Genomic DNA, 26,429 nt, shown 5'->3' with positions numbered 1-26,429 from the left:
CAGGATCACCTGATGTTTCCACGGATGTTAATGAAGCTGGTCAGTCTTCGGACACTAAGTAGTGTTCACTCCGAACAGGTGTTTGCCCTTCGGCTGCAGGACAAGAAACTCCCTCCCCTGCTCTCAGAAATCTGGGATGTGCATGAGTGACCGCGTGCTCCCAGGGCACTGATGTGCTGACATAACGCCGTGTCCCAGCCTTTGCTAACGAGAAGCCAGCCTCCCCTCTCCAAAGCACTGAACTCTGGGCTAGGCAGTGCAGAGAGTGACGAGCTTGGGGTTTCAATGTTGTAATGAGACTATGCAGGAGGCAGCTGGGGTAGATCAGATGATGGGGGTTGGTTTTGATGTAGTGCCCACACCCCAAATGAATAACATGAAACATCTGAAAACGGTAGAAATGAAGACTCTCTCCACACACATACACCTCTTTCTTCAGTCTCTTTTCTAAGCACGTCCTGGGGATTTGCTCATTGATCCTTTCCTCTCTTGTTGATTATGAAAATGAATTTGCAGGAATTTGCCAAACCCTCTCTATTGAGAGTAACCCAGCTCAAAAGGCTTATGCAGGGTCCCCAGTGTACCTGGATCTGAGGAGCTCAGGGAAGTCAGTGTGGATGTTCTAGGGGTTTCACTGGGTTTCCTATAAATAAAATATCTTCTATGTACTGCCCTTTACAAAGATTCCAAGAGAAGTAGCTGTTATTTCTTTATTGTGAGACTTCATCTCTAGAGTTGCCCTTTCATTCTGGCCCTCCTATGGAAAGAGGATTACTCTGATGTCGGAACTAGATGACCTTTAAGGTCCCTTCCAACCTAGGCCATTCTGCGATTCTAATGTGTAGTACCCTTTGTGTAACAGGGAAATCCTCTGGATAGGGAACATTTGTACACCAGAAAAATGTCAGGCATAAAGTAGAGGACTTTTTTTTTAAATGTAATGTATCACAATTCTATCTCATGCTGATTCGCAGCCAGTTCACTTTACCTTTGACTTGCTAACAGCTGTAAAACTTTAGTTCAAAACAATTCAGGGCATAGATTTTTTTCTGTCTTTAGGGGTGGAAGAAGAGAGAAAGGTGGGAAGGACTGGTACCTAGGCAAGGCAGATGTGGTGGAAGGATCTCCAAAACTTCCGAGAATTTGGAGCATATGGCATGTGTTCCAAGGTGAGCGTGAAGATGTATTAGCCAAGGAGAGAGGACACACTGCATTTAGTGAAATATGTGGGCATTGCACAAGCTAAGGGCTGCACAACTCTCAGATTGTGGGCTGCAGGAATATCGAGTGTTACTACATCCGCTTGCATCTTCTTCCTCATGCCAAAGTCTTTCCAAGGTACTTTCTCGAGGTTCTAGTGGTTGTGATGGGATATGGAGGTCCCAGCTCTATGAGGAGTGCCAACTGCTTTAGAAGGACACTTGGGTCTTGTATCCTTTTTTCACGTAGGGCACGGTGAGAGCCGCACTGGATTTATGCCCCGTGTTCTTAAGTATCCACATCCATAAGTATTCTGAGACTTAAAGCAATATGTTGTCTGACAAAAGAAAGATACCGTTCCAAAATATGTTCCTTATTTTCCAAGAAACAACATCTTTATGGCTGATCTCAGAGATGTAACCTGAAGTATCCTGGTAGTTTGGTCTCATGAGTCTTCTCTGTCATAGGGGTCTGTTTGCTTGCCTGGTGAGCATCCCGAGAGCCTATTTCACATGGCTCGTGTTGGTTTTTTTTTGTTTGTTTGTTTTTTGGCTGTGTATCTGAGCGCTATGCCCGTGGTGAGGGTATTGTGTCCATTTTGCACTTGAGGTTGGTCCCTTGCCACTGGCCTTCACTCTGCACCTTTGTAAAGCACTTGTAACAATCCGTAAAATAATCTGTTGTTTTTTATAACTCATTGCAATTGCAAAAAAAAAAAAAATCTTGTTTAAATCTGTATTTTTAACTAATCTGTTTGAGAAATGTTAATGTTTATATAAAAGAATAAAGCCTAATACAGGATTTTGACATTCTCTGATGGCATCGTTAGACTGGAGGAAGGTGGAGTAAGTTCTTGGTGTAACAAACTCGCAGGCTAATAAGAAAGTGAGGATATAGGTTGAGGAGAAGCAGGAATTAGTTAGTGAAATAAGTAATAGTGCAACCCCAAGCAGGTTCTTTGACCTTCAGCGTGGGATTTTAGTCCAATGTTCACCCTCCTATGTGCTGTAGCCAACAAAGAGGTGGATAAAAGTGCGTGTCGTGAAGACTGTTTATTACCTATACATGTCTCACTTTGATTTGTGGGCTGCATTCAGAGTTCAATCATTTTATTCCACGTGTTCCACTCTGCTTTTCATATAGATCGGCTCAACAGAATTGAAATATGGGTCCAAGTTGATAACTGCTCACATAGGGCTCACTAGGAGTGAGGGGGGGAGCAGTGAGCATTGCTGGGAGGCTAGGCCAGCCCTGGATGGATGAGAGGACAGCTGGGCCCTGCTGAAGGGTCTGCTGACGAATGAGGCTGTCAGCAGCCAGAAGGGAGGTGGCAATGAAGTTGCTGCCTGATAATAGGCACTTGCTTTGAAGTTGCAGCCTGAGCTGCTGCCATCTCATTTTTTATTAATTTGAAGAGAAAAGCTGCATGCAAACAGGGATTTTGAAGTTACAGCCAATGATGTTGATGGGACTGGAGAAAAGAGATTTTGCGTGGCTCTGGCTTCTCCATCCCTCTTCATTATCCTGGAAGCAAAGATAAGTCTTTATTATATTTTTTTTAGGTCCAAACGAGTACGGGGTTAATTCCTAGTTTTATAACTGCTTCTCAAATGGAAGCTGTTAGCCCAGGGAGGTCAGTAAGAGGGTGTGAGGAGATAGGACCTGCCTCAAGATCAGTGGTGCTTCAGTATTTGCAGCATGCTGCCCACTGCTCCAAGTCTCCAGTGTTGCTCATTGGGCGCTGGAGAATTTGGGGTGCTTGAAGTGCCTTGCTGTGGGGGTGGTGGGGGGCAGCCCTGTGGCTGGACCTGTGACAGGGCCAGGCTTGTGCAGCCTGTGCACGTGGGTGGGGCAGGAGGAAAGGAAAATCCCAGTTCCTCTGCCAGGTGAGAGCACAGACAGGTATGGGATGTCGATGCCAGGGTTGTGTTTTTTTTTAACCATTTTGCACCTTTTTGTTGTTTTAAATCACTGGGATACCAGTGGTAGTTTTGGTTGCATTTGGGGTTTATTTCAGTCGTTTTGGTTTCGCTAATAAATGGGTTGGGGTGTGCCGCATACGGCAGCTTGGAATAAGTTCAGAAAGCCAAACCTCGAGCTCGTCCCAGCCCTGCTCTCTTCCAAACCAGGGCCCAGCAGGTAGCAGCCCTCACATTTCACCCTGAGTTCCCGGCACCGCATCTCCTCGCTGGGGCCATTCCTAACCCCCGCCGCTCACGCTGGCCTTGCCTGCGCGGAGCCAGGCCTCGCTCGGACGCTTCACCTGAGGGCTGCTGCTGCCGGCGCCGCGCTCTGGCGCTTCGTGCTGCAGAAACATGCAGGGCTGCCCCTGGGAGGAGCACAGCGCTCGGCGGCAGCGCGCCCGGGGGCGGGAAGTACCTGCCTTCCCCCCTCACCGCCGGTGCGAGTGGTTCGTTCCACCCCTCCTTCTCTCCCTCCCTACGGCCGGCGGTGGCGCGTTCCGCTCCTGGCGCTCGATGCGGAACTGCCCGGGCGGCGCAGAGCGACCGGGGGCGGCGGCGGGGCAGGTGAGCGGGAGCGGGCCGGGGAGCACCGGAGCGCGGGGTCCTGTGGGCGGCCCGTCCCGCCTCCGGCACTGGAGGTTCGGACGCGGAGACGGGCCGGGCGCCTCCTGAGGTGATTCACCCCGGCCCGCCCCGTGCCGCCGCTCGGCCGGGCGCTACGGTGATGCTCGGCAGATACCGAGCCCTTCGCGGGGCGCGGCGGGGCGGGGGCGCCGGATCCCGCTGTGGCTGCGCGAGGAGGGGGCGCGGCCGCCGGCGGCTGTGAGGGGGCGCGCGACACGGCGGGGTCCGCGCGGGCGGGAGCCCCGGGCCGCGGGTGTCCTCGTGCGGGGCGGTCGGTGCGGGGACACGGGAGCCCGGAACGGGGCGGCCTCCGTCGGAGGGGTGAACGAGGTGTGCGCTGCCGTAGCGTGACTGGAACGGCGCTTTCGCTCGTTGGTTCGCAAACAGCGGAGCCTCTTATTTCCCAACACAATGGAATAGGAAATCCTCGTTACGTTTAGGTAATCTCTTAAGAAATAACGTATAAATCGAGAGTATTTTCCCCTTGGAAATGGCCGTCATTGCTTTGCCGTGTCGCTTGCGCTGTCAGGCGGAAGGGGGAATAGTCCCCCACGGTACTGTTATTGTGGAGTCACGATAACGAAGTGCTCGGGGAAATGACAAGCGCTGGAAGAAGCCGATTCGCTCCCAGGCTTTTCTTCTCTCCCTTTCTCCCCTGTGCGTGCCCGTCCGTCACGCTGCTCTCAGGCGCGCGCCGGGCAGCGTGTGCTGTAAACCCACGTCCCGGGGAGGTGGGATGGAGCTGGGAGTGCCGGCGCGCTGTGCTTCCCGGCGAGCCAGCCATTTTCTGTAGGCTCAGCGCAGCCCGGGTCAGCGCTTCTGCTCACCTGCTCTCCGCGTCCTTGCCGTGCTCTTTGCAGCATCGCTCGTCTGCACAAAGGCTGCTGCTGGTGGGCAGGAGCGAGGGGAGGGAAAGCGTGTTTTGGCGTCCTCAGGGTCATATAGCCAAAGCAATGTCATTCAAATATAGGTTGTTTGGGAAGCGTCTCCATTTTTGGCCTTCGTGCTGCTTGATCCTCGGGAACTATTTTGGGCAGGGACAAGAAGTACTGGTGATTTTCAGCACTAATGGAAATCTGCAACCCTGTCACATCAGGGAGAGCATCCAAGGCAACCAGCACAGCAAAAATGCAGCTCTTGCCATCGTTTGATGGCATGTTATATAATTCTGAACCGATCGATCATTACTGCTATGAAATTCTCCTTTTGCTTTACACTGCCACATAGTTGGAAAACTTAGAGCTCTCTCTAATCACCTTGCAATTAATTATATGCTTCTCACACATCTTACTGTGTACTTAATAAAAATGCAAAATCATCAGTAAGTCTCTGGCACGCTTTTTTTTTTTTTAAATAATATAGTTTTGTCTTCACTGAAATATTTTGTACGTACTTCTCCACTATTGCAGAAAGTCAGGACTTCTATGCTTTTAGCTAATTAACATCTTGCTCTTTCAAGTTGCAAATTTGTGTTGGTTTTCACACCATTACTTTTAAAACTGTTCAGGTTTCAATGGTTAGACAAAAAGGAAAAGGAAAATCATGTCCCCGCTGACAGAATCTCATCTGTGCAACGCACACAATGCGGCCACTTCTGATGGTGCATGTGTTATGTGGTGAAGTTTTGAACGGCAGTGAACTAAAGGCTGTGTAGCGAGGTCTTCCGCTTTAAAATTTTTATAGAAAAACATAAGTAAATATTCCATGGCCAACCTCTTCTGCAGCCTTGGTACCATCCTGCAATTCCTTTGGGAGGAGACAGGCTGTGTCTGTGATGAAGTCCAGCCTCAGTCTGCCTCAGAATTATGCTGGAGACTGGGAAATAAAACTTTCGGAGATGTTAAACGGTAAGCCTTGCCAAAGTAGCTTTTTGCTTTATTGGATATCAGGATTGATGGTTCTGTAGAATGCATCAGTGCATACCAAGTTTTGCTTAGAATACTTGTTTGTATCATCTGTCTAAATTAAATTAAAATTGGCTTTGATTTGATCTAACTTGAGGCTAGGGGCTCGGAATCTCATCATTTGTAGCTTTTTCCCTCTCATCTTTCCTTATCAAACCACTTAAATGGGTGTAGGTGGGATGTGTTAGACGATACTTCTGCAAAGGTGCTCGGTCTGGTCTGTTTAATATCTTGTGCAATGAGTCAGTTGAAAAAACAAATATTTATGAAATAAAAATGGTGTAAATTTGAGTCACTTAGCGTTACGGCTGACATGGCCCGTAGATACGTTACCATGACACACTGTTTTGCTTTAACTCGGGGGTAGTGCCACCTGCCCACAAGGTGGAAAGTGATACTTTTCCCTCACAAGTAGGTATGGAGCTGAATGTTTCACTTACTTTCCGTTATACATATGTTACAGCCTGGAGTAATTCCTGCGGGTGTCCTCTGGCCTTACTGTTGTGACATTTAGGATACATTATATTTAAGATGCATTGCATTTCCGAGCAACGTCTTTGCTGGAAATCTTTTGACGTTGTTACTCACCACAAAGGCAGAAAATGCAGAATGCAGCTAATGAGTGGGGCTTTGCAGAAGTGAGGAAAGGATATAGAAACAGGATGAACTCTTAATATGTAAGAAAGCATTTAAAAGCTAGAATCGAACCTTAATGTGAAAGATTAACTTCCTCGATTTAAGCAATCTCCATCTTTCTTGAAGTATAAATTCTCATGAAGGAAAAGCATTGTCGGTGACCTAACAAGAAGTGAAATAAAAATAAGCAGCACGAGGCTTCAGATGGAAGAGAACGTTCTTAGTGGGATAATCTGGTAATCTGTGGAATAACTGTGGTGTTTGTATGATCATGGAACGGTCTGCAGCTTCTCCTTCTGTGCCTTAAGAGCTATGAAGAACCATGGCGATGACCTTCTGTGTGCTCTCTGTAACTGAGCCTGTGTAATTCTGCTGGTCTTTGCTCTGTTGGCTGAGAGAGAAAATAATTTGGGAGATAGGAGGTTCTCTGTCACTTGGGGCCTTTAAATCTGTTGTGAGCACGTGAAAATTACTGTTAATGATCAAGAAACATGCTTTGGATTTGTTTCTCAGAGCTAGACTGACTAAAACTGCACCCCCAGCAAGCTGGAGAAAGGCCCGCGTGCTGCTGTGAGCTCTGGCATTTCCTCACAGCTGAGGGCTCCCGAATGGGGGGCTGTGCCTTTTGAGGCCAGAAACCACTGAGACGTGAGGTATTGTGTTAATTGCTGCTACGTTTCTTTTTCTCATCTGCTAGCAGGACCCTTGTAGTGATGTAAAAGTAAGAAGTGCTGCTTGCATGCACCCAGAGTTCCTATTCTGAGGTAGCTCTCTTGCTGTGTTCTTGGGAACTGCAGTCAAGTGAGAGACTGTTGCTTTTCTAGGCCAACGTGAGGAAAAAATGCATCGGTGTGGCAGCAAGGAACAAAGGTTCGTGGTTTTCTTTTCTTCCGCAGCCTTCAGTGTTCAGAGCTGGGGCATTCCTCAGAAAAGAAGTGGTCATCGCCTTGCCTCAGGTCAATCCTGTGATGGTTGTTGCGATTTCTCTTTTCCATGCTGTTTATAACTTGATTTCTGAATGTTTCCCCTGAGTGGTATTTGTGAGAATTGGTCAAAAACAACCTTGTTTTTTCACGCGTGGGACAGAGATGTCCAGGTTGTCAGGAACTCATCTGGTGCCCTCCAGAACTGAGTGTTGTCTGATGAGCGGGGCAGCCTTTTTTCTTAATCTGTGCCTTTTCTTTGTCACATCTGTGAGTTCAACAGCAGTGTTGCACAGAATTGCAGGCCCTTTATCGTCTTTGTTGCATCCTACTTCTGTTTTTATGCTAACTGAATTTCCCACTGCCAGTGTCAAATGGTTGCTCTTCACCTTATGTGTAGCTTTGACACCAGTTTTGCTGCATCTGCTTGCTAGGGTTGGTTTGATTTGCTCCAGAGAGGCTCCTGTGGTGTGGGGTGGAAAATTCTGCCTCCTTTGCTTCATCGTGTCTCATCAGATAGTGGGAGTGCTTGTGGTGATGAAGGTACTTGCTAGATTTCATCAGAATTACTTCGCACAAGAGCACTGAGCCGCTCTGCTGCAGTGTCTGTATCAGTTTCCGCTCGGTAGCAGTTAAACCATGCTTGGGGCACTCCTTCCCACCAGACCATCTTGATTCTCCCTTCTGACTCATAAGACAGACCCAGTGGGCGTGGTGCTTCCCCTCCCTCTGGCAGGGTGGCTTTGGGAGGCCCCCTCAGCCCCTTCTGTCCCTCGCTGGCCATGAGGGATGTTGGAGGCCGTTCCTGTCTCTTCTTGCCTCGGAGCTCGCTTCGCTCGTGTTTACGTGTGGGTGAGTGTAACGTGGCGTCCCACCTAGCACAGCTCTGGCAGGGAGAGAGTGGGCTTCTCTCTTGGCTCTGCTTGCAGCTTTGACCAGCTGGTACTATCATTTGTCACGAAAAGTAGTAGTAGGAACAGGCTGGGAGTAGCAATTTCAGCTCTTCCCCAGTGTTTATGAAAAGAAGGGGAAGGCGTGTAGACAGAAGGAGTAATTAAGGTGGGTGGCACATGGAGGGAGACAGCGAGGTAAGGCAGAAGTGATAGGATCTTGTGGGTACCGGCACCGTGGCTGAGAACAGCTGAATAACTAATTTATTTCAAAGACTTGTGCTTATTTTCCCATTTTCAGTGGTTCGGTGTTTCTATGCTGGTTGAGTTTGCCCCATTTCAGCCTCATACACAGCTTGGCTTTATTGTAGGAATCCCAAGGTGCCTGCCAGTTGTCCCGCCGTCGCCCACATCCAGGTAAGAACTGAATCCCTGTGCCTGGTGGGGGTGGTGGCACCAGAGAGGTCCTCTACTCAGAGTTGTGCCGCCGCTCGAAACCTGCATGCAAACAGAAGCTGCTTGTTGCTGGCTCCTGGCTGCGTGTCTGCCCTGGGTCTTTTCCCCTCCCACAGAAGACCTTTCTCTGAGCTCCCACAACTTGGGGGAGATGGGCAAGAGCAAAGACTCTGAATAATTTAGGAGTAGCACTTGCATCCAGCAGTTCTTGCAATTTAAATATCACGTGCTCCGTTATCTTCTTATTAATTCTTCATGGCTGTGCATTTGCATTGTCGGGCTTCTGGAAAAAGACTGCTGGAGGCCGTGTTACGGGCACTCTGGCTGACTTGTTATGCACCAAGCTGATGGAAGTGCCTGGGCTGCTCTGCAGCAGCTGAGGAGGTTTCTTAGCTCAGAATTTGAGCTGGAAGCTGTTCCAGTTTGGAAAAGAGTATAATCCCATCGTGGCTGCAGAAGGTGAAACTAATTTAGTTCAGGGGCTTTCTGTAGGTTTTGGTTGTTTTTCTTCATTCTCTTTGCAAAGCGTACGAGCAGATGCTAGTGGAGATCTGAGGATCGATAAAGAGCTGATGAGGTAAAAATAAATGATGTGGCTTTTGTATTTTGTGATGGCGGTGTTGTGCAAGGAGGGGGGAAATGGACAAATTTGGAAGAAGTAAAAGGCAGGGAGCCAAAGTGCTTACGTTGCTGTTCTCTACTGCAAATCTCCGGAGATTAATGTTACCTAAAAGATGAATTTAAGCACGAGCCATGCGGTGCAGGAAGACTGGCTGTGTTGGCAGAGGGCCTTTGTGCCAGAATTCCTGTTCCGTGAGATGGTTACTTGTGATCTGCAAGAGGGGAGGAGAGTAAGGTCTGCAGCCTAAATCAAAGGGCTTCCAGCGAAGGCGGGGCTGAGGCTGCAATCTGTTGTTATTTTTCCGTTAATGACAAGTAACGTGGAAGTGCACACTTCTACGCTTCTCCAGCATTAGTTTATTGTTGGTGGTTTTCCTCAAGAGTGCAGTAGAATAAAATGGATAACAGTATTCACGTACCATTCTTCCTCACCCTCTTGTCTCTCAAGGCCAATTCAAGGGCTCTTGTTTGTTCTTTTTTCTTCTTTTTGGAAACGATTAGCTGATGAATGTCTGAGCCATGTAGTTTGCAAACACCTGCTGCTGGATGCAGCCGTGCCCCTGGGATGAGGGCTGCGGTGTGTTTTCTGCCATCTGCACGTTCTCTTTAGGATCACACGTTTGTGCTGGCACACTTTTTGTGCAGCAATGAGGAACCAGCAGCAGTAGCTGCCTGCGGAAGCACTATGTGTGTACCTAGGGGAGAGGATCTCATCAGCTCCAGAGGGTCCTTGCTTTCAGTGACCAATAGCCGCTTCTGATACGCGTAGCATTTGTGCACATGGAAAACCTTGCTGGCGGGGAGGCTTTTAGTGCATTGCGGACACAGCGCTGCCACCAGCTCGGGGCCTGCGCTGCTGGGGTCAGTCAGAGCGTACCCCAGCGGTCCTTGTGCTGGGGTGAGGCCTGGTGGCAGCACCAGGAGCCGTGGTACAAGGGGTGGAGCGCGGCCACCGTGCCATAAATAGATCCAGCACGCCGAGATCTGGGCACGAAGATTGGGTTGCTATGGAGATTGAGCTGAATCAGATTACCTGCGGCTCTGCTTTTGCAGCTTGCGCATATGTGGTGGCTGCGTGGTCTCACATGTGCGGCAGGCTGCTTTACCCGTGCTAGGGCGGGGGGGAAGCAAGGAGCGAAGCAGCTGAAGGGCCAGCATATGCCAAATCTGTTACCGTAGCAACCAAGAGCCTGAGCCAGGCTCGCTTCAGTCTTGTGATGCTGTAGAAAGGCTCCTGTCTCTGCTGTGTGATACTTCTGCTTGTGAGCTAATTCCGACTGTGTTAAGTCTGTCTATGCAAGCTGCCTCCATTTTACTGGAATACTCTTGTGCAGACTAAAGATGCACCTGCACTGTGTCAGGCATGTTTTCAGTAGGGCAAAGAGATGATATCACTCTGCAGCAAGAAAGGAAGAAATCTGTGTGTTATTCACATTCTTCCGAAGAGCTTCTGAGGATGTCTTTCTGTATTTCCAAAAACTGTTTTCACACTTCGTTCTCTTTTTCAATCCAGTTTAGCACATCCTTTTCTTCAGTCTTTATGGATATGTGGAAAGTGGAAACACTTGGGATGCATCTGTTGCTTTATCCGTAAAGAACTCGTACTGACTCAGGTGATGCTGTCCTCCACGGAGGGTGCTTTTAGAATATGCCTGCAATCCTTTTCACTGCTGGGCTATTTCTTAGACTTAGGACTAACTGCTAAGGTGTTTCGCAGAACCACCCCTGTATTGTTGGCTACCCATGCTAGATAAATATACCATCTCCTGTTTTAGGTAGGTCTTCAGTACTTGGAAAATGCCTTTTTTTCTCCCTCTCAATTGTGCTGAAGCGCTGCTATCTGTTTAAGAGTCATGCACTGCTGTCTTGGCAAGGTGAATGGTAACAAAAAATGAAGCAGCTGCACCAGTATAGCAAGTCCATCCAGATCTGACCTCTGGAATTGTTCCACCTTCTGTCAATCTCTTCCATCAGGTTCAGGAGAAGGAGGAGGTGTTCTCAGTCCATAGAATCTAGAATCATAGAATCTTTTGATTTGGAAGGGACCCTTAAAGGCCATCCAGTCCAACCCACTCCCCTGTAATGAACAGGGATACCTGCAGCTAGATCAGGTTCCTCAGAGCACCATCCAGCCTGACCTTGAATATCTCCAGGGAGGGGGCATCCACCACCTCTCTGGGCAACCTGTTCCAGTGCTTCACGACCCTTATTGTAAAGGATTTCTTCCTTATATCCAATCTAAATCCAATATCTAAATCTCCTCTCTTTTAGTTTGAAACCATTTCCCCTTGTCCTCTCACAGCAGACTCTGGGAAAGAGTCTGTCCCCTTCTTTCTTCTAGCCTACCAAAAGGCCTCTCTCAGGTCTCCCCAGAGCCTTATCTTCTTCAGGCTGAACAGCCCCAGCTCTGTCAGCCTGTCCATGTAGGGGAGGTGTTCCATCCCTTGGATCATTTTTGTGGCCCTCCTCTGGACGTGCTTTGACATGTCCGTGTCTCTCCTGAGCTGAGGATTCTGCATGTGGATGCAGTACTCCAGGTGAGGTCACACCAGCTCAGAGTAGAGGGGCAGGATCACCTCCTTTGCCCTGCTGGCCATGCTGCTTTTGATACAGCCCGGGATACAGTTGCCTTTCTGGGCTGCGATGGCACATTGCAGGCTCACGTCCGGCTTGCCATCCACCAGTACCCCCAAGTATTTTTCCCCAGGACTGTGCTGTATCCGCTTGTCCAGATAGGTGGTATCAGTGGCTCTTCCCTTGTCCACTGACACAGTTACACTATCATAAAAAGTGACAGGGTTAGTCAGGCAGGACCTGCCCTTGGTGAAGTCATACTAATTATCCCATATCACCTCTCTTTCTTCCATGTGCCGTAGCATAGCTTCCAGGAGGATATTCTCCGTGATCTTCCCCATCACTGAGGTGAGGCTGACATGTTGGTAGCTCCGTGGGTCATCCTTTCTACCCTTCTTAAATGAGCACTGTATTGCTTTTTTTCAATCACCAGGGACTTCACCTGACACCGTGACCACTACCATCAAGTGTGGCTTGGTGACCACGTCAGCCAACTCCCTCAGGACTCTGGGATGCATCTCATTGGGACCCATCTGCCCTCTGTCTGCATTCGTTGTGCTTGTAGGACCTCTGTAGTGTCTGGATAGAGAACAAACAGCATAATGGGTTTCCCAGGGACATTGCATATTTTTAAGGATAAAACCGCTAGCAGTGTTTAATATAGCTGTTAAGCAGTGAAGGTGTAAAATGGCTCATGTGAAATGAGAACTGCATGTCTGCTTCTTTAAAAGCTTAGTACAAGAAAAAAAGTACGTGCTGAAACAGAGGTAATGGTTGAAAATACACAGAATCACTTGAAAAAGACTGGGAAGAAGAAATAACCAAAGCTTCAGTGATAAAGTTCCCTCAAAGATTATTGAAGTGTCTAAAAATGGGTAAAAACTGTCATGAATAGTTCATATTGTTCTTCAGACTGTGTTGATTTCACTTCTACAATGGGCGAAATGGGGTTCCTGGCCACCCAGGTGAGGTTGGCTGGTCCTGAGCTCCGTGCTCCTATTTCTGAGAGCCAAGAAGACAGCTCTCTCGGCATACTCAGGGCGCGTAACGTAGCAAAAGGAAGCGTAAGTCAGCCGAGCAATGGGCATCGAAACTCCTGGCCCCGTTTGTGTCTGCTTCAGCTTCTAGTTTAGTTTGATTGGTATGAAGTATCTTGATTTTACAGTAAACAACATACTAAGGTTCACTATAGATCTGATCTGGGTACAGATCTTGGCTGAGTATAAATAGAAATCCAAGATGTTCCAATGGCATTTTAGAACTGAAAATTTTGTTCCTTCTGGACATGGTTTGAAATCTGGTCTTTTGCAAGATAACATTTCAGTGAACCAGAATTCCTATGGCTTCTGTCCTGCAATTTTCACTTTGTCCTTCACAAATGTCCTTTTTTTCTTACAAATTAATGTCTTGCTCTGTGCTCTTTACTTATGCAGTCAGTAAATTGTATTGTCTGATGCTGATTTATATTCTAAGATCCATCTACTGCTGAACTGTGCAGCATGGTTGTTGTATCAGGTGAAAGCTGGAGACCCTGGGAGGACAGGCCTCATTCTGGTACCAGCCTGAACAGGGGAAGAAGTACTCAGAAGGCAGGGCTTTGCATCTGCTTGTGGGAAAATGATCTCTTGCTGTCTTCGTATCATTCTTTGGAGCAAACATGTATTTAATTTCATGAAAACTTTCATGTAGGTGAGTGTAAGTCTGGGCTGTCAAAGCTGGAGTTCAAATTATTCACTGACAAATTCCTCTATTCATTCACTTTGTTCCTCTAGGTCAGGGTCTACAAATAAAAGACACTCAGAAAGGCTGGAGCCTCTAAACTGTAGATGAAACAAGGGCACCACATTCATGTCTGTGAGGACTAGTGCCGGGTATTGGTCTGACACAGATGTCTCTAGTCTGATAAAGAGTTTTGTGCAGTTTTTTCATGCTACTCTGTCCATCCTGTGGTGTGATGCATTTCCTGTTGTGTGTCTTTATATGAACCTTTCTGGGAGGAACTTGCAGAATACCGCAGAGCTTCTCCTATGAAAAGTTCTGTTACAACCTAAAACAAAGTGTTCTGGGAATTTTGAAAACTAGCATAGTGCCAATGAATAGAAGTGTTGTTTTAAGGACTTTTTGTCCCCAGTTACTGGAAGACCATGGCTTAGTGCCTGCTCTGGCCTCTGTCTTTCTGTCTGGCCACCTTTGTCAGCTTGCACCAATTCCTGAGTGTTGCTGACACTGCTGCAGTATGTGGGTAGTGCTCATTCTCGCCAAAGAAGAAGAAAGAAAGGTGTTAGTTTTAATTTGTATCGGTTCCCCACTCTGATTCGTCTTGTCACTGCATGAGCACTCATACCTGCACTAAGCAAGGGACAGCACTGGACTGAAAGCAAGGTTTTGGCAGATGCAGGGAGAGGCAGGGCTGTAGTGCCTGTTTGTGTTGGCTTCAGTGAGTCAGCTGTGGTATCTGGCTGCAACCGGGAGCAGGAAGGTGAGATCCAGCAAATGCTGATCTAACACTCTTTGGTTGTTGTCGTCGCCCTTCTAGATACAGAATCTCCGAAGAAGAAAGTATTTGCGGCTCGTTAGTAAATCTGTTATACTTTTATACAAATAAAACAGTAGGTTGTGGACACCATTGTAATATAGAACCTAACTAGTACTTAAGATTTTTTCCCCCTCTATTTCATGAGTTCAGTGAGCTATCAGTGGTGGGATTGGAAAGAACCGTGCATACTGAATTCTGAATGCCTATTAAGCATCATTATCAACAAATAGTAATGCTGCAGTAAAATACCAGGTGTGCTAAGAAGATTTTGCTATGACAAAATGAGGGAAAGTAGCTGTTGTAGAAGGCATGACTAACAAGAGTAAATGGCGAAGCAAGAGAAGATACACAAAACTAAGGAAATTCAGTGAAGCTGGTGAAAGAAACTTTAGTACAAATTTCAGGAAGCACTTCTGCTCTTCCCAGCCCCGATGTGCAATTTTGTATCCTGACAGGAAAAGGTGGCAGCGATTGCAGTCGCTTGGGGCTGTGGAGATCAGTCATTCTTGCTGTAGGCTGCAGCCAAGTTTGAGAGGGTACAATCCTTTGTATCCGATCGGGTTTATCTTGGTATTACCCATTCTTTGCTACTCTGTTTACCAGGCTGCTAAAGTTCTGGCTCCAGTTGTTTCTCCAGTTGTGATTAGTTGCTGGTTATGGCTGCTTTCCCAGACACTGTGGGAATCCCAGGGATTTGCCTAGGCAACATTCCTGCCTCAAACTGCTTCATGAATAGCTCTTTGCCAGAGATAGGCTTCTTCTGCTTGTCTGTGGTCATTTGTGTGATTCTCTCGTACTTCTGTTACTTCTGTTGCTGAATCAACAGGCTGGACATTAGGAAATACTTTATCTCCGAGAGAGTTGGTCAGGTGCTGGAACGGGCTGCCCAGGGAGGTGGTGGAGTCACCTTCCCTGGAGGTGTTCAAGGAACGTGTAGATGTTGTACTGAGGTACATGGTTTGGTGGGAAATATTGGTGGTAGGTAGGTGGATGGTTGGACTGGATGATCTTGTAGGTCTTTTCCAACCATGGTCATTCTATGATTCTATGATTCTCATGTGTATTTCATCTCTCTCTGCTTCTGTGGGTGCATTCAAACAGTTTCCTTATTTCATAATAATAAAAAAATGAGCAACAAAACCACTGAAGTTCCTTTTTATTTTTTCACATTCCATTAAACCGGAGAGGAAATGCCTAATTCTGCTCCTACTGTATTTCTGCATGTGGTGTGTGCTCTGAGTTGGGCTTTTTGTCTTTTTCATATCGCTCTAAATATAGTCACTCAACTTGCTGCTTGTATGTTCTTTGGAAAGCAGCTCCTACTTCCGACTTAAGTGAAGTATCAGCTGGCACTGACAATAACCCTGTATTTACCATTAATCTCCTGTGTTCCCATTAGCAACTCAGACTGTAATTCAGCTCACCTCCTGCATTTTGTTGCTGTGTTGAGACCGGGTCTTGGTGGAGATGTTCTCTCAGCACATTTATGGGAGATGCTCTTTCTGATATCTGTGCAGTTTAAGAGAGGATGCACCAGTCTGGAGTTAGGACTATCTGAGCATGTATGTTATTAGTATGATCAATTCAAAAAAGGTAAGGTGGAAGTTAAGTGCCAGATTGTGTATTTATACTGATGAAGAGAAAGAGGACTGTGGATGGTCATGACTGCCTACTACACACTTTTAGGAGTTGTAAATAATGCATGTACCTGTGTATTTGATGTTCTTGACTGTGCCTCTGACACTCTTTTCTTTTCTTGATTATAGGTTGAACTTGCTGGACATTTCCAAGTGAATTGCTTCCCCGGGCAGTTGCTTGCAGCTGACTGGACAGCTGGCTACTGGGTCGGTGAATGGGAACTCACTGAGATGACATAGGAAGGGGTCAAGGACAATGGTGCAGAAAAAGAAAAGCTGCCCTCGGTTGCTCGACTACCTTGTTATCATTGGAGCCAGGTAATGTAGAAGATTCTCAGCTGTGCTTTTGTGTAGGCAGTAGAGTGGGAACAAATAGCACTTACGAGGCCATACTTTGTGCTGAGGAATTGTTGTCTGGAACGTGTACAGAATGGAGACATGTACTAGGACCAGGGCATTTTTGGAAAGATACTACTGCAGTCAGAGCTTTTTAACTTGTGGTTTGCATCCCCTTCTTCAAAGGTCTACAGAGGGTGACTAAGAATAGCCCATTTATATATGACTCTCTAGTAGCTCGTATGTCTGATTGTCTTTGCTTCTGTTGACATCAGAACAGGGTGGTTCACAAACTGAAAATACTGAAAGCCTTACGTGAGTAAAAAGCTAGCGAGGGTTACCTCTCCAGCTTTTGAAGAGTAATCTGCAAACTCAGCTTAAAAAAAAAAAGTCTGAAACTTGCCTTACTTGTCTGATTCTCCTCCTAATACTCATTTATCCTCATAGAAACTACATTAATGCTTTTATTTTTTTAAGTCTTATTAGTTCTCAATTAATAAAATGTTATGCTTATCTACTTAAGGAGTGTGTGAAATATGGGGTTGGTGTGCTTTTTGTCTAATGTGCAGATGCTCAGCAAATGTTATTTTTCTCTTTTCCAAGTTTATGTGGTAGATTTCTGGCATTTTATTTAATGGGTACGTTACGAAGTGTATTGTACTTTCATTTCTAAACATAAGTGGTTTTTGCACGTCAGCTTGTTGCTTTACCTACTTTCTTTTTGAAATGCTTTGGGTTCAATATTGAGACTAAGAGGAGGAAATGACACAAGTAATTTCCTAAGTAAACTGTTTTATTGTTTTATTTTACGGGCACAGTAATTCAATAGTTTAATTATTTTCTCATTGTCTGTGGGGAAAAATAACCCAGTTTTCAGTATGTGGGTCAGAAAGTGACTAGGAAAAGAAGGAAGAAACGGTAACTGCCTCTTCCAGTGATACTCATAGTGTCATCTTTTCTCAATTAAGGATTTGCTAGCAGCAGTTCTGGACTGCCACACTGCTCTTGCTTTTTAGTAGGCAGTAGTCTCTAGATTGCTGCTGCCTAGAGGGCTGTTGTCTCATCAGGCGCTTCAACGGCTGCAAAGGACAGGAGGTGGAGTTGACTGAAGTAGCTTCCGCTGTAGATTCCTTAGGAGGTCCACATGGCTTTTAGTATTACATCTTGTTATCCGCAGCACATCAGTATCAACGTATTTTGGAAGTATTCCATTTTATGAGATGTAATTCTTCTGAATGTCTGAGAAAACTGTCTTTTTGTCTTCAGTGCATATTACTGCAAAGACACGAGTTTGGATATATTCACTGGTATTTTGTTGTTGACTTTTTTAACCATTTAGAGCCAACCAGACTCTTTGAACAGTACTGATATTATCTGGCATTTCTTCTTTGGTAGGTGATGCGTTTGTTGTGTCCACTAATATATAAAAGATGGTAGGGCTCTTATTTTCTTTTCTTACAGTATTTCATTATTTAACTGCTCGGGCAGTATAAATTCTGATTTGTTACCAGTCTGTCTTCTTACTAAAGCAAAGCATGTTTACATTTTGTTTAGTTTAATTAAATTTTTGTTTGAAAGGACTACAGTAAGCAGAACTACTCATGCTAGTGATTTTCTGTTGTAAATTAAAAACATTTCATTAATACTTGTCTTTTTTGTCGTTGTTTTGTTTGTTTTTAATCTAACAATTCTCTGATAAGGGAAGAACAAGTGTTATCTATATTTTGAAATGGGCAAATCTGGAGTTTTGAGGTGAGAAAATGTCTTGTATGAGGTCCCTTAGGATAGCGATGGGGGAGCCAGTGTTCCTGCATCCCTTTTTGTTTCATGATTACAAAATCCTAGTTACTGTAGGAATTGTCAGAACTTGATAACAAAGGGGTCAAGCCAGAAAGAGATTGTTTTGGGAACATTTTCCTTCCTTCACTTTCTGGATCTCATATTATTCCTCCAGCAGCTATTATTTGGGTATCATTCATGGAAAAACTGCGGTAGGAGGATAGTTAATGCCTTGAAAGAGTGTGTTCTTTTGCTGGAAAAACAGGAATAAACAATGTTGCCTGTCTTCCTTTATATTTCATTAGTGATTTGTTGTACAAAGTTCAGTGAGCCACAGTAGTAAATAGGCCTGTGTATTACTACCCAGCTTTTGTTGTAACTTGCACTTCAGATTCAACTTAATAATCAAACACAGTCACCTTGCTTGCTTACTAAAACCTTTTAATGAAAATTTTACTGGATGAGGTTTTTGGTCCATGGAACTTGTTAGGAACTCTATTGCTAACTTAATGGAAGCCAGTGTAATTTAGAATTACTAAAATGAAAAAAAAATGTTTGAATGTGCTTCAGCAAATAAATGAAAGTCTTTTTTTGTATGCTAGAATCACTTGGTCAATTGACTCTTTGTCTGACTGAAGGCAGCTTTATTTTTGCTGTTTTTCTTTCTGTTTGCTTTCATCCGCTTCCTCCATTCTTACTGGAAAGGCATTATCATTCTTGTTTTTTTCCTGTACTTTTTAGCTTGTGATTACAGCGTGTTTCTGCTGGAATTGTTAAAGCTTATTGCATGTTCTACATCATTTAGAAGTATTGTGTTGGCTCTACTACACTTGTGTTACATCTGCTTCCTTTTGTGAAACCTGGCAAAATTGTAGTGTTGCTTCCATGACTGACATGGAGTTTTACTCCTACCTCGGGGATCTCCTTTGTTTGCCTTGGCAGGATGTTGTGATCATTTATTCTTAGAAATCTCTCAAGAAACAGTCCAAATGTCTTCAGTATGTCTTTCTTATAGGAAGATATAAATTCCAGGGATGTCAGATAGGTGGAACAAGGGGACACAGGTTTGCATGCTATTGGTGCTGTAGAGTGCTTCTTACAAGAGCACTGAAACAACGTTCTGCAGGGCTATGGTAAGATCTAGAGTGTTACCTGTAATATTGTACCGTATCACTCCATCATTTATTGGAGTCCTTTCCTAGGAAATCCTTAGTTTTCGCACTTACATTTTCTTATTTTTTTTCATCTTGATTATCCATTGGGTATTCATCTGACTTTATTTGGAGAAGGGAAATTGTCTTTTCTACCCAAGTATTCCCTGACCCATGCATTTAAACTCATTTTGGAAATCAAAGTCAGGGAAACGTGACAGTAAATATTCCCCTGGGAACAACGTACTCACGAAACTCCTTTTTTGACTCAAATTTGAACAGCGTGGCTCCTTGTTGGGCCTTGATAATGATGGTGTAGACTTTTTTTATTTAACCTATTTGCAGTATTTGGGCTTGTGCTAGATTGAGAACTGTAGCTAGTGACTGAGATGCTGCATTTTTCCTGGATGCTAGGGTTGAGAACAACCAAAGATAAAGCTGAGCTTGCAGGCCCCTGACATGTTAATAGTGAGATAACAAAGATTTTTTTGTGACATTAACTATGTATGCTTGTTGGTTTTTTTTTGTTTGTTTGTTTTGTAGGCAGCCAAGTAGTGATAGTGTTGCTCAGACTCCTGAGCTGCTACGACGTTATCCTCTAGAAGACCATGTGGACTTTCCTCTGCCACCTGACGTTGTGTTCTTCTGCCAACCAGAAGGATGCCTGAGCGTGCGGCAGAAACGCATGAGCTTCCGTGACGACACTTCTTTTGTCTTCACACTCACAGACAAGGATACGGGTGTCATTCGCTATGGAATCTGTGTCAACTTCTACCGCTCCTTCCAGAAGCGAGTACCCAAGGAGAAAGGAGAAGGCACAGGAGGACATCGAGCTCGGGAGGGACAGAAAATCACCAAGTCTGGGGATGCATCTGCACCCCAAGAGGATGTGGGCACAGAGAGTTCAGAGAGTGGTTCTTCACTGCAGGCTCCAAGTACAGAGCCTACCCCAGATGTGAATCGGTCACCACACAGTAAGCGTCTGGCCAAAGGCAGCCATCGTTCTCGGAACAGCACCCTGACTTCTCTGTGCATCCTTAGTCACTATCCTTTCTTCTCCACCTTCCGTGAGTGTCTGTACACCCTCAAGAGACTTGTGGACTGCTGTAGTGAGAGACTGTTGGGCAAGAAGCTGGGGATTCCTCGTGGCGTTCAGAGGTATGTTGGGGGGAAGGAAGAACTTTATCTTCTCACTGTTTCCAAATGTCAGATTGTCATGGCGAATTGTTGTGATAGGTTTGGTTGCAGAAGAAGTTGGTGTTTGACCTTTTTGCTGTTTTAACCCAGAATCTCAGTAGAATAGGGAATTTTTTGTGCTGATTTGTGTAAGGCTTCTCTATTTTCTTCTGTCACCTGGTATGACTTTAGTTTTTGATATTAACATGAAGGCACTATCCTGCTAACAACTGACACCTCTCTGAAGCTGAGTGCTGTTGCTGTGATTATTGCTTTGGAGTATAAGCTCTGTGGTAGTGCACGTCAGGACTAATGATCCTCTGGCAGATTAAAAACGGTAAGAAATAACAGGGTGAATTTCAGCTTAAAGCCAGAGGGAAATGATGAAAGTGTGTTTTATGAGCTTATGAAAAATAATCTGAACTTCAACGTGGGAGAGAAGAGACCAGAGAAGCAGGAATGTCTGAAGGAGATCAAAGTACAGGATTTGAGGAGGAGAGAGAGGAGAGGTAGAAAACTAAGGAATTGTCTATGAAGCATATGGGAATGGAGGTTTGCAACAGCAAAGGAAACAGTATCTTGGTGTATTATCTGTTATTATAATGCTAGGTATGTAACAAAAGCTGTTGCACTCTAGGGTACAGAAGGAACAAGGTCTTTAGGTGTATCAGTCGTGGATGTATCTTTGTATTATTGTGTCTAACACCTATATCCCAGGAAGATATTTTTTCCTTTCCAACTCAAGAAAAAAAAGAGCAAATATAAAATGAATCAATGGAGAAGGAGGGAATTATCTTACTATGAAGATGAGTGGGGCTGTGAGATAGTTCATAATCTGAGTTCTGTAGCTTGTTACCTTCCAACTTAAACTCGTCAAAGGTAAAATATGTCAGGGCATCTGACACTTGTGTATTTATAAGTTCCTTACTTCTTGCATTAAAGAGGTAGTCTGCCCCTGTTCACAGGGTGGTAATCTACTTGTTGGGTTGCTGCCCTAGAATAGTTCTAGGAGTGTGTCCTGGGTTTCTGACTGATTCCTGCATTGACAGATTTATCACCTGAATCCACTGGTTGCTGGGGAAAAACTGATTCTCTCAGAATGGAAACAATTTTATTAAATTGAAGTATGAAGGGAGCTTATTTCATCGCTTGGTTTAGTCAGATAACTCCTGAGGCAGAAAAGAGCTAAACTTCATGATTTTCTTCAGCTCTGTGAACTCATCTGAATTTTGGAAGGAGTGTTGACATATTCTAGTGTTTGAATGGCATGTGGTATTTCAAAAAATTGCTGTTGTTGGACATAATTCATAGAGCTGAGAGAAGAAGAACTGAGTGACGGATGAGGAATGCTAAGCATCCATCAGTAGGAAGAGCAAAGCTGCCAGTTTGAATTACTGTGTGGTGTTCTGAGCTGTGACCTGGAGAAGTAGAGTGGTTTCCGAGTGGTGGCAGAGTAAAAGTGAAACTGAATCCTTAGAGCTTGCAAAAGGTTGAGTGTGCCCATTACCAGCTTAATGTCCTTTGCATTACAAGTGGTTGAGGGAAGGCTGGTGGATGAGAAGCATCGTGGTTTCTGATTGCTCTTCTTTTGACCCTCACAAATTTCTGTAAGTTTTTAACCCTTTGTGAGGCATTCAGTGCCATTCTTTTATTATTACTATTATTATTCTTTTTTAAGGAATGAACTGTGAGGTAAAACCTCAAATTTGAGCCATACCATTCTAACGGATCTATTACAGTGACTGAAGATATTTATCAAGCTGAAGTTTTTTCACAATGGCTAGAACAGATTCACAGCCATTGTGAATACAGTACTACAGCATTAAGGGCTGAAATAGATTATCCGATTTGCTTCCCTTGTCAGATCCAGTTTCAAATTTTGAAGCTCATAAAGCCCTGAGCAATGCTGTACACACTTTTTGGCCAGCCTGTCTGTGAGCTATAAGTTTGGAGGTGGCTATTTTAGGGCATAGAAGTGTCTGCTTTTGCTAAGGTACTTAAATGCTTCCCAGACTACTTTTAGAAATGTATGTTCTCAGCTGAAATGCAGCCACTTCTGCTGTGGGTTATTAATCTCATCAGAATGATACAAGGCAATTTAGGATGCAATGTGCAAGTATTTTATGATGCTAAAACATCTGGGACATCTTGGTGTGGCTTATTTTTATTATCTCAGGTTACTAGTTCCTATTCTTGCAGAAGTTTGTAGAACTGATGGAAGGAATCCTGCTGTCATTCAGGCTGCTGTATTTCTGGACAAGATATGAGAGTACCCTAGTTACATGCTGAATTTCAAGCACCTGGGTAACCTTGATGAACCATCTACATGAATGCACAAACTCTCGGACCAGTGTTACATACTTGTGTTGATTTCTGCCGAAGAAAGATCCATAGTTCCCCACAGTTGTTTCAGCTAGTTTAAATCCTTACCTTCTCTTCCCTTGTCTGGCCAAGCATGTTAGCAGCATCTTTTAATTCTCAGTGACTCTCCCCTTTCCCTGGAAGAGCCATGCAAATGGCTGTCAAATTAAGCTGCTGGAGTATTAATCTTCTCATTTCTCCCTCTCCAGGGATACAATGTGGCGGATTTTCACAGGCTCGCTCCTGGTGGAGGAGAAGTCTAGCGCATTGCTACATGACTTGCGGGAGATTGAGGCCTGGATATACCGGCTGCTGCGTTCACCAATGCCTGTCGCTGGTCAGAAGCGGGTGGATGTGGAAGTTTTGCCGCATGAGTTGCAGCCAGCTTTGACCTTTGCTCTTCCTGATCCATCCCGTTTTACTCTGGTGGATTTTCCATTGCATCTGCCTTTGGAGTTGCTGGGAGTGGATGCCTGTCTTCAGGTGCTGACCTGCATCCTTCTGGAGCACAAGGTAGAAACGGAAGAGTTGATCTTTGAAGCTTTACCCTTTTAAAAACCAGGGTAGATTAGAGAACAGCTGTCTACTGCAGTCTTCGATATCAATTTGCCTGGAGGGGTGGAAGGAATCTCTCTCTCTGAGGTGCCTGTTTTGAAATTTTGATCTCACTCTAAAAAGCACCTGAAGCTTGTTTTCAGGTAGATTAATGGAGGGTCATTCCAGTTCACAGCTGACAAAACAGGGTCCTCCAGGCCATGATATTTGTACGCCCCTGGTGTGGAGTACCGGAAGCAAATGGTTGTTGCAAGAGCTAATGTGAGTTTCTGTGGTTGTAGGTTGTACTGCAGTCCCGAGATTATAATGCGCTCTCAATGTCTGTGATGGCCTTTGTGGCTATGATCTACCCATTAGAATATATGTTTCCAGTGATCCCTCTGCTCCCCACCTGCATGGCCTCTGCAGAACAGGTACATATTCTTCCTTCATTGATCTTCTGCAAAGGATGTTTCTGTGATCTCTGAAAATATAGAAGTAGTCCTTGTTTCCAGCCACCACGATTTCTCAGGGACTTTAGTAAACACCACCTTGCAAAGAATGTTCTTTGAGTACCACTGACTATTTAAATTGCACGTAACATCTTTTATTTAGGATGTCATTAAAACCTGCCTGGTGAATAGTATGCTTCAAAGAAGTAGCTTCTTTGAAACACCATAGATCTACAATATTATGACAAGATTTTACACTTCCGACCTTGCCCTCCCAACTCAGTATTAGGGTTTGATGGGGAGAGTCCATAGTAATACTTAAGGAATCTTAAGGGGTCATGATTCAGAGCGTAGAAACTTCTGCCTGCAGTTTATTATCCTTGGAAGTAAAAAGTGTTAAGTTATTTCAGCTGGGAGCCTGGATTTCACCAGTAGTCAGTTCTGCAGGAGCTCATTATTTTGTTGGGAAAGGCAGAATTCAGGTCATCTTATTCCCTCAGTGCTATCCTGCAGCTGATGCTGCAGATTTGTTCTGGCCCTTGGAGGTAACCAGGTGTTCTAGATTAAAGGATAAATTAACCTCCCAAGCAGCTGATCTCAAACTGTTACATGGCTTATTGATTTAAGCCTTTTCTCTCTGCTGATCCCCTTATCAGAAACAGCAAGAAATTACCCTTAGGTTTTCCACATACGCTTATGTTAAGAAAAAAGAACATCTATTTCTTCTGTTTTTCTGCTTCCTAGACTTGTTATAGTTTTGAAATTAAATTTCCATTATAAGGGTAGGTATATGGATAAAGCTCTTGTAAGGGTAGTCCTATCTTTACAACAGGGCAGACTCAATTTGAGCTGAGGGTGTATGCATCTGTTTGCATGCTCCATGACACTGTAAGCTGTTAGTTTAGCTAAGGTTTTTCATTAGAGCTGTGCAACTCTATATGTAAGCATATCGCTGAAAAAATTACAAATTTTTCTTCTAGATGAGAATTAAAACTCTTAAAGCAGGAGGGTTTTTTTTCTTGTTGTATGGCATCAATGACTTACTTATCAGTGCTTTGTGTGTTGTCTCCTCTGCTGTAAACATACTATAGTTGTTTAAAAAAAAAAAAAAAGAAGTTGGCAAGAATATGGTGATATCAAATACAGAACTTGTCCTTATTACCATGTCTCTGTCTCTCAGTTGCTTCTAGCCCCTACACCTTACATCATTGGTGTTCCAGCAAGTTTCTTCCTTTACAAACTAGATTTTAAAATGCCTGATGATGTATGGCTTATTGACCTGGATACCAATAAGGTAAGTGATGCCCATAAAGACTTGAGGGTTTGTTTTGTGATAACTGTGCCATTTTACCAATATACTCACTGAGAGTTTAAGAATGTTTGTGCCTGTAGACTGGCCTCAGTTTGCCTTTGTCACTTCTGCCCTAAATTTTAGGATTTTGCTGCTTGTCATATCTCATGTCTCTCTCTGATTCTTTTGTTCTTAAAGCATTCTTTTTCAGTTAATCCATCTGGCAATTTCATAGAAGGTAAATCCTCAATAAATGATAGAGCCATCTCCTTGGGTGACTGTGACTCTACCTGCTATAGCCCTAGATAAGAATCTAGATCTGATAAGAGCCTTCCAAGCAGCATCTTGTCTCATGATTCAAATGAGACAATGTATCCTACTTTCTACAATGGCACAAGCAAGGCTATCTAAAGGGAAATGTGTACAACACCTTAGGCTTAATGGAGATTCTGAAGGATGAGTATAGAGACATTTGAATGAATCTTTTATGTGTAAACAATAATCTTCCATTGTTCATGACATTGTAAATAATGTTAAATAGTTATAAGAGAAGGAAAGTCAAATTATTGATGGAGGTTGGTTTTTTTTGTTTGTTTTTGAGTTCTATTTTATGTCTTTTATTCCCTAATCTCAGGAGCAGTGGATATGTAGGAGATTCTGATTTGAAATGGCTCTAGCTGGGGAATTTTTAGTTTGTTACTTGTGCTTAATTCCAGGTGATCGTTCCCACAAATGCAGAATCTTTGCCCACACTGCCAGAACCAGAAGCTTCAGAGCTGAAAAAGCATCTGAAACAGGTAATAAGCACTTTGGGGAAAGTACTCAGACTCACTAAAACTTAGCAGATGTAGTGTTGCACACTTCTGCTGCACAAGTCAGCAGATGTAAAGCAAAAGATGTTAAAAGCAGGCTTGCAACCTAGCACATCAGATGGTTGTGAATGAGGTATCAGACTACTAGAATGCTCTTGTTCAACACGGTGCCTATCAGGCAGTTTTGAAGAGGTCTACTCTGAATATGGAGGTGGACTAATCAATAGAGTGGCTGATTAAAAGAAGTTACAGGGATGACTTCTGAACCCCCTGAGCTCTTCTGTGATTTTCTACCATTGCCTTTTTCAGACAGATCTAGGCCTGAGGTTTTCATCTTGTTTCAGGTCTGTGTAGTTTCTTTAAAGACTTTCACAGTCATTTTTGTTACCTGTTCGTCTTTTTTCTATCTCCACTGCTTCTACTTTTGTAGGAGAAGCACAGGACTAGGAAATTTGCTGTCCATATATTTAATATGCCTTTTTCGTATGGATGTACACAAAGAACATCCCCCATGTTAGAACAGAGCAGCATTTTAAGCTTGAAAAGTGGTATGAACTGACACAGTTATTAAG

The 26,429-nt window shown here is 44.5% G+C and overlaps 2 protein-coding genes across 9 annotated transcripts in view; both read left to right on the top strand.

The window, feature by feature from the left end:
- The window catches only part of NR1H3 (nuclear receptor subfamily 1 group H member 3), a 29,287-nt gene extending 27,280 nt beyond the window's left edge, over positions 1–2,007 (top strand). For all 5 annotated transcript variants that reach the window (XM_021401412.1, XM_021401413.1, XM_021401414.1 and 2 more), the window contains exon 9: positions 4–2,007. In XM_021401412.1, coding sequence (XP_021257087.1) covers positions 4–150 — 147 coding nt within the window. In that variant the 3' untranslated portion in view covers positions 151–2,007. The remainder of the gene's footprint in view (positions 1–3) is intronic.
- The window catches only part of MADD (MAP kinase activating death domain), a 71,202-nt gene continuing 48,350 nt past the window's right edge, over positions 3,578–26,429 (top strand). For all 4 annotated transcript variants that reach the window (XM_021401387.1, XM_021401386.1, XM_021401385.1 and 1 more), the window contains exons 1-7: positions 3,578–3,728; positions 16,095–16,283; positions 19,775–20,389; positions 22,978–23,281; positions 23,605–23,736; positions 24,935–25,048; positions 25,762–25,842. In XM_021401387.1, coding sequence (XP_021257062.1) covers positions 16,222–16,283; positions 19,775–20,389; positions 22,978–23,281; positions 23,605–23,736; positions 24,935–25,048; positions 25,762–25,842 — 1,308 coding nt within the window. In that variant the 5' untranslated portion in view covers positions 3,578–3,728; positions 16,095–16,221. The remainder of the gene's footprint in view (positions 3,729–16,094; positions 16,284–19,774; positions 20,390–22,977; positions 23,282–23,604; positions 23,737–24,934; positions 25,049–25,761; positions 25,843–26,429) is intronic.

Source organism: Numida meleagris, chromosome 6 (genome assembly GCF_002078875.1).
Source record: "Numida meleagris isolate 19003 breed g44 Domestic line chromosome 6, NumMel1.0, whole genome shotgun sequence".
NCBI classification, from domain to species: domain Eukaryota; kingdom Metazoa; phylum Chordata; class Aves; order Galliformes; family Numididae; genus Numida; species Numida meleagris.
Note: the sequence above shows the minus strand (reverse complement) of the source record. Positions and strands in the feature narration are given on the sequence as shown.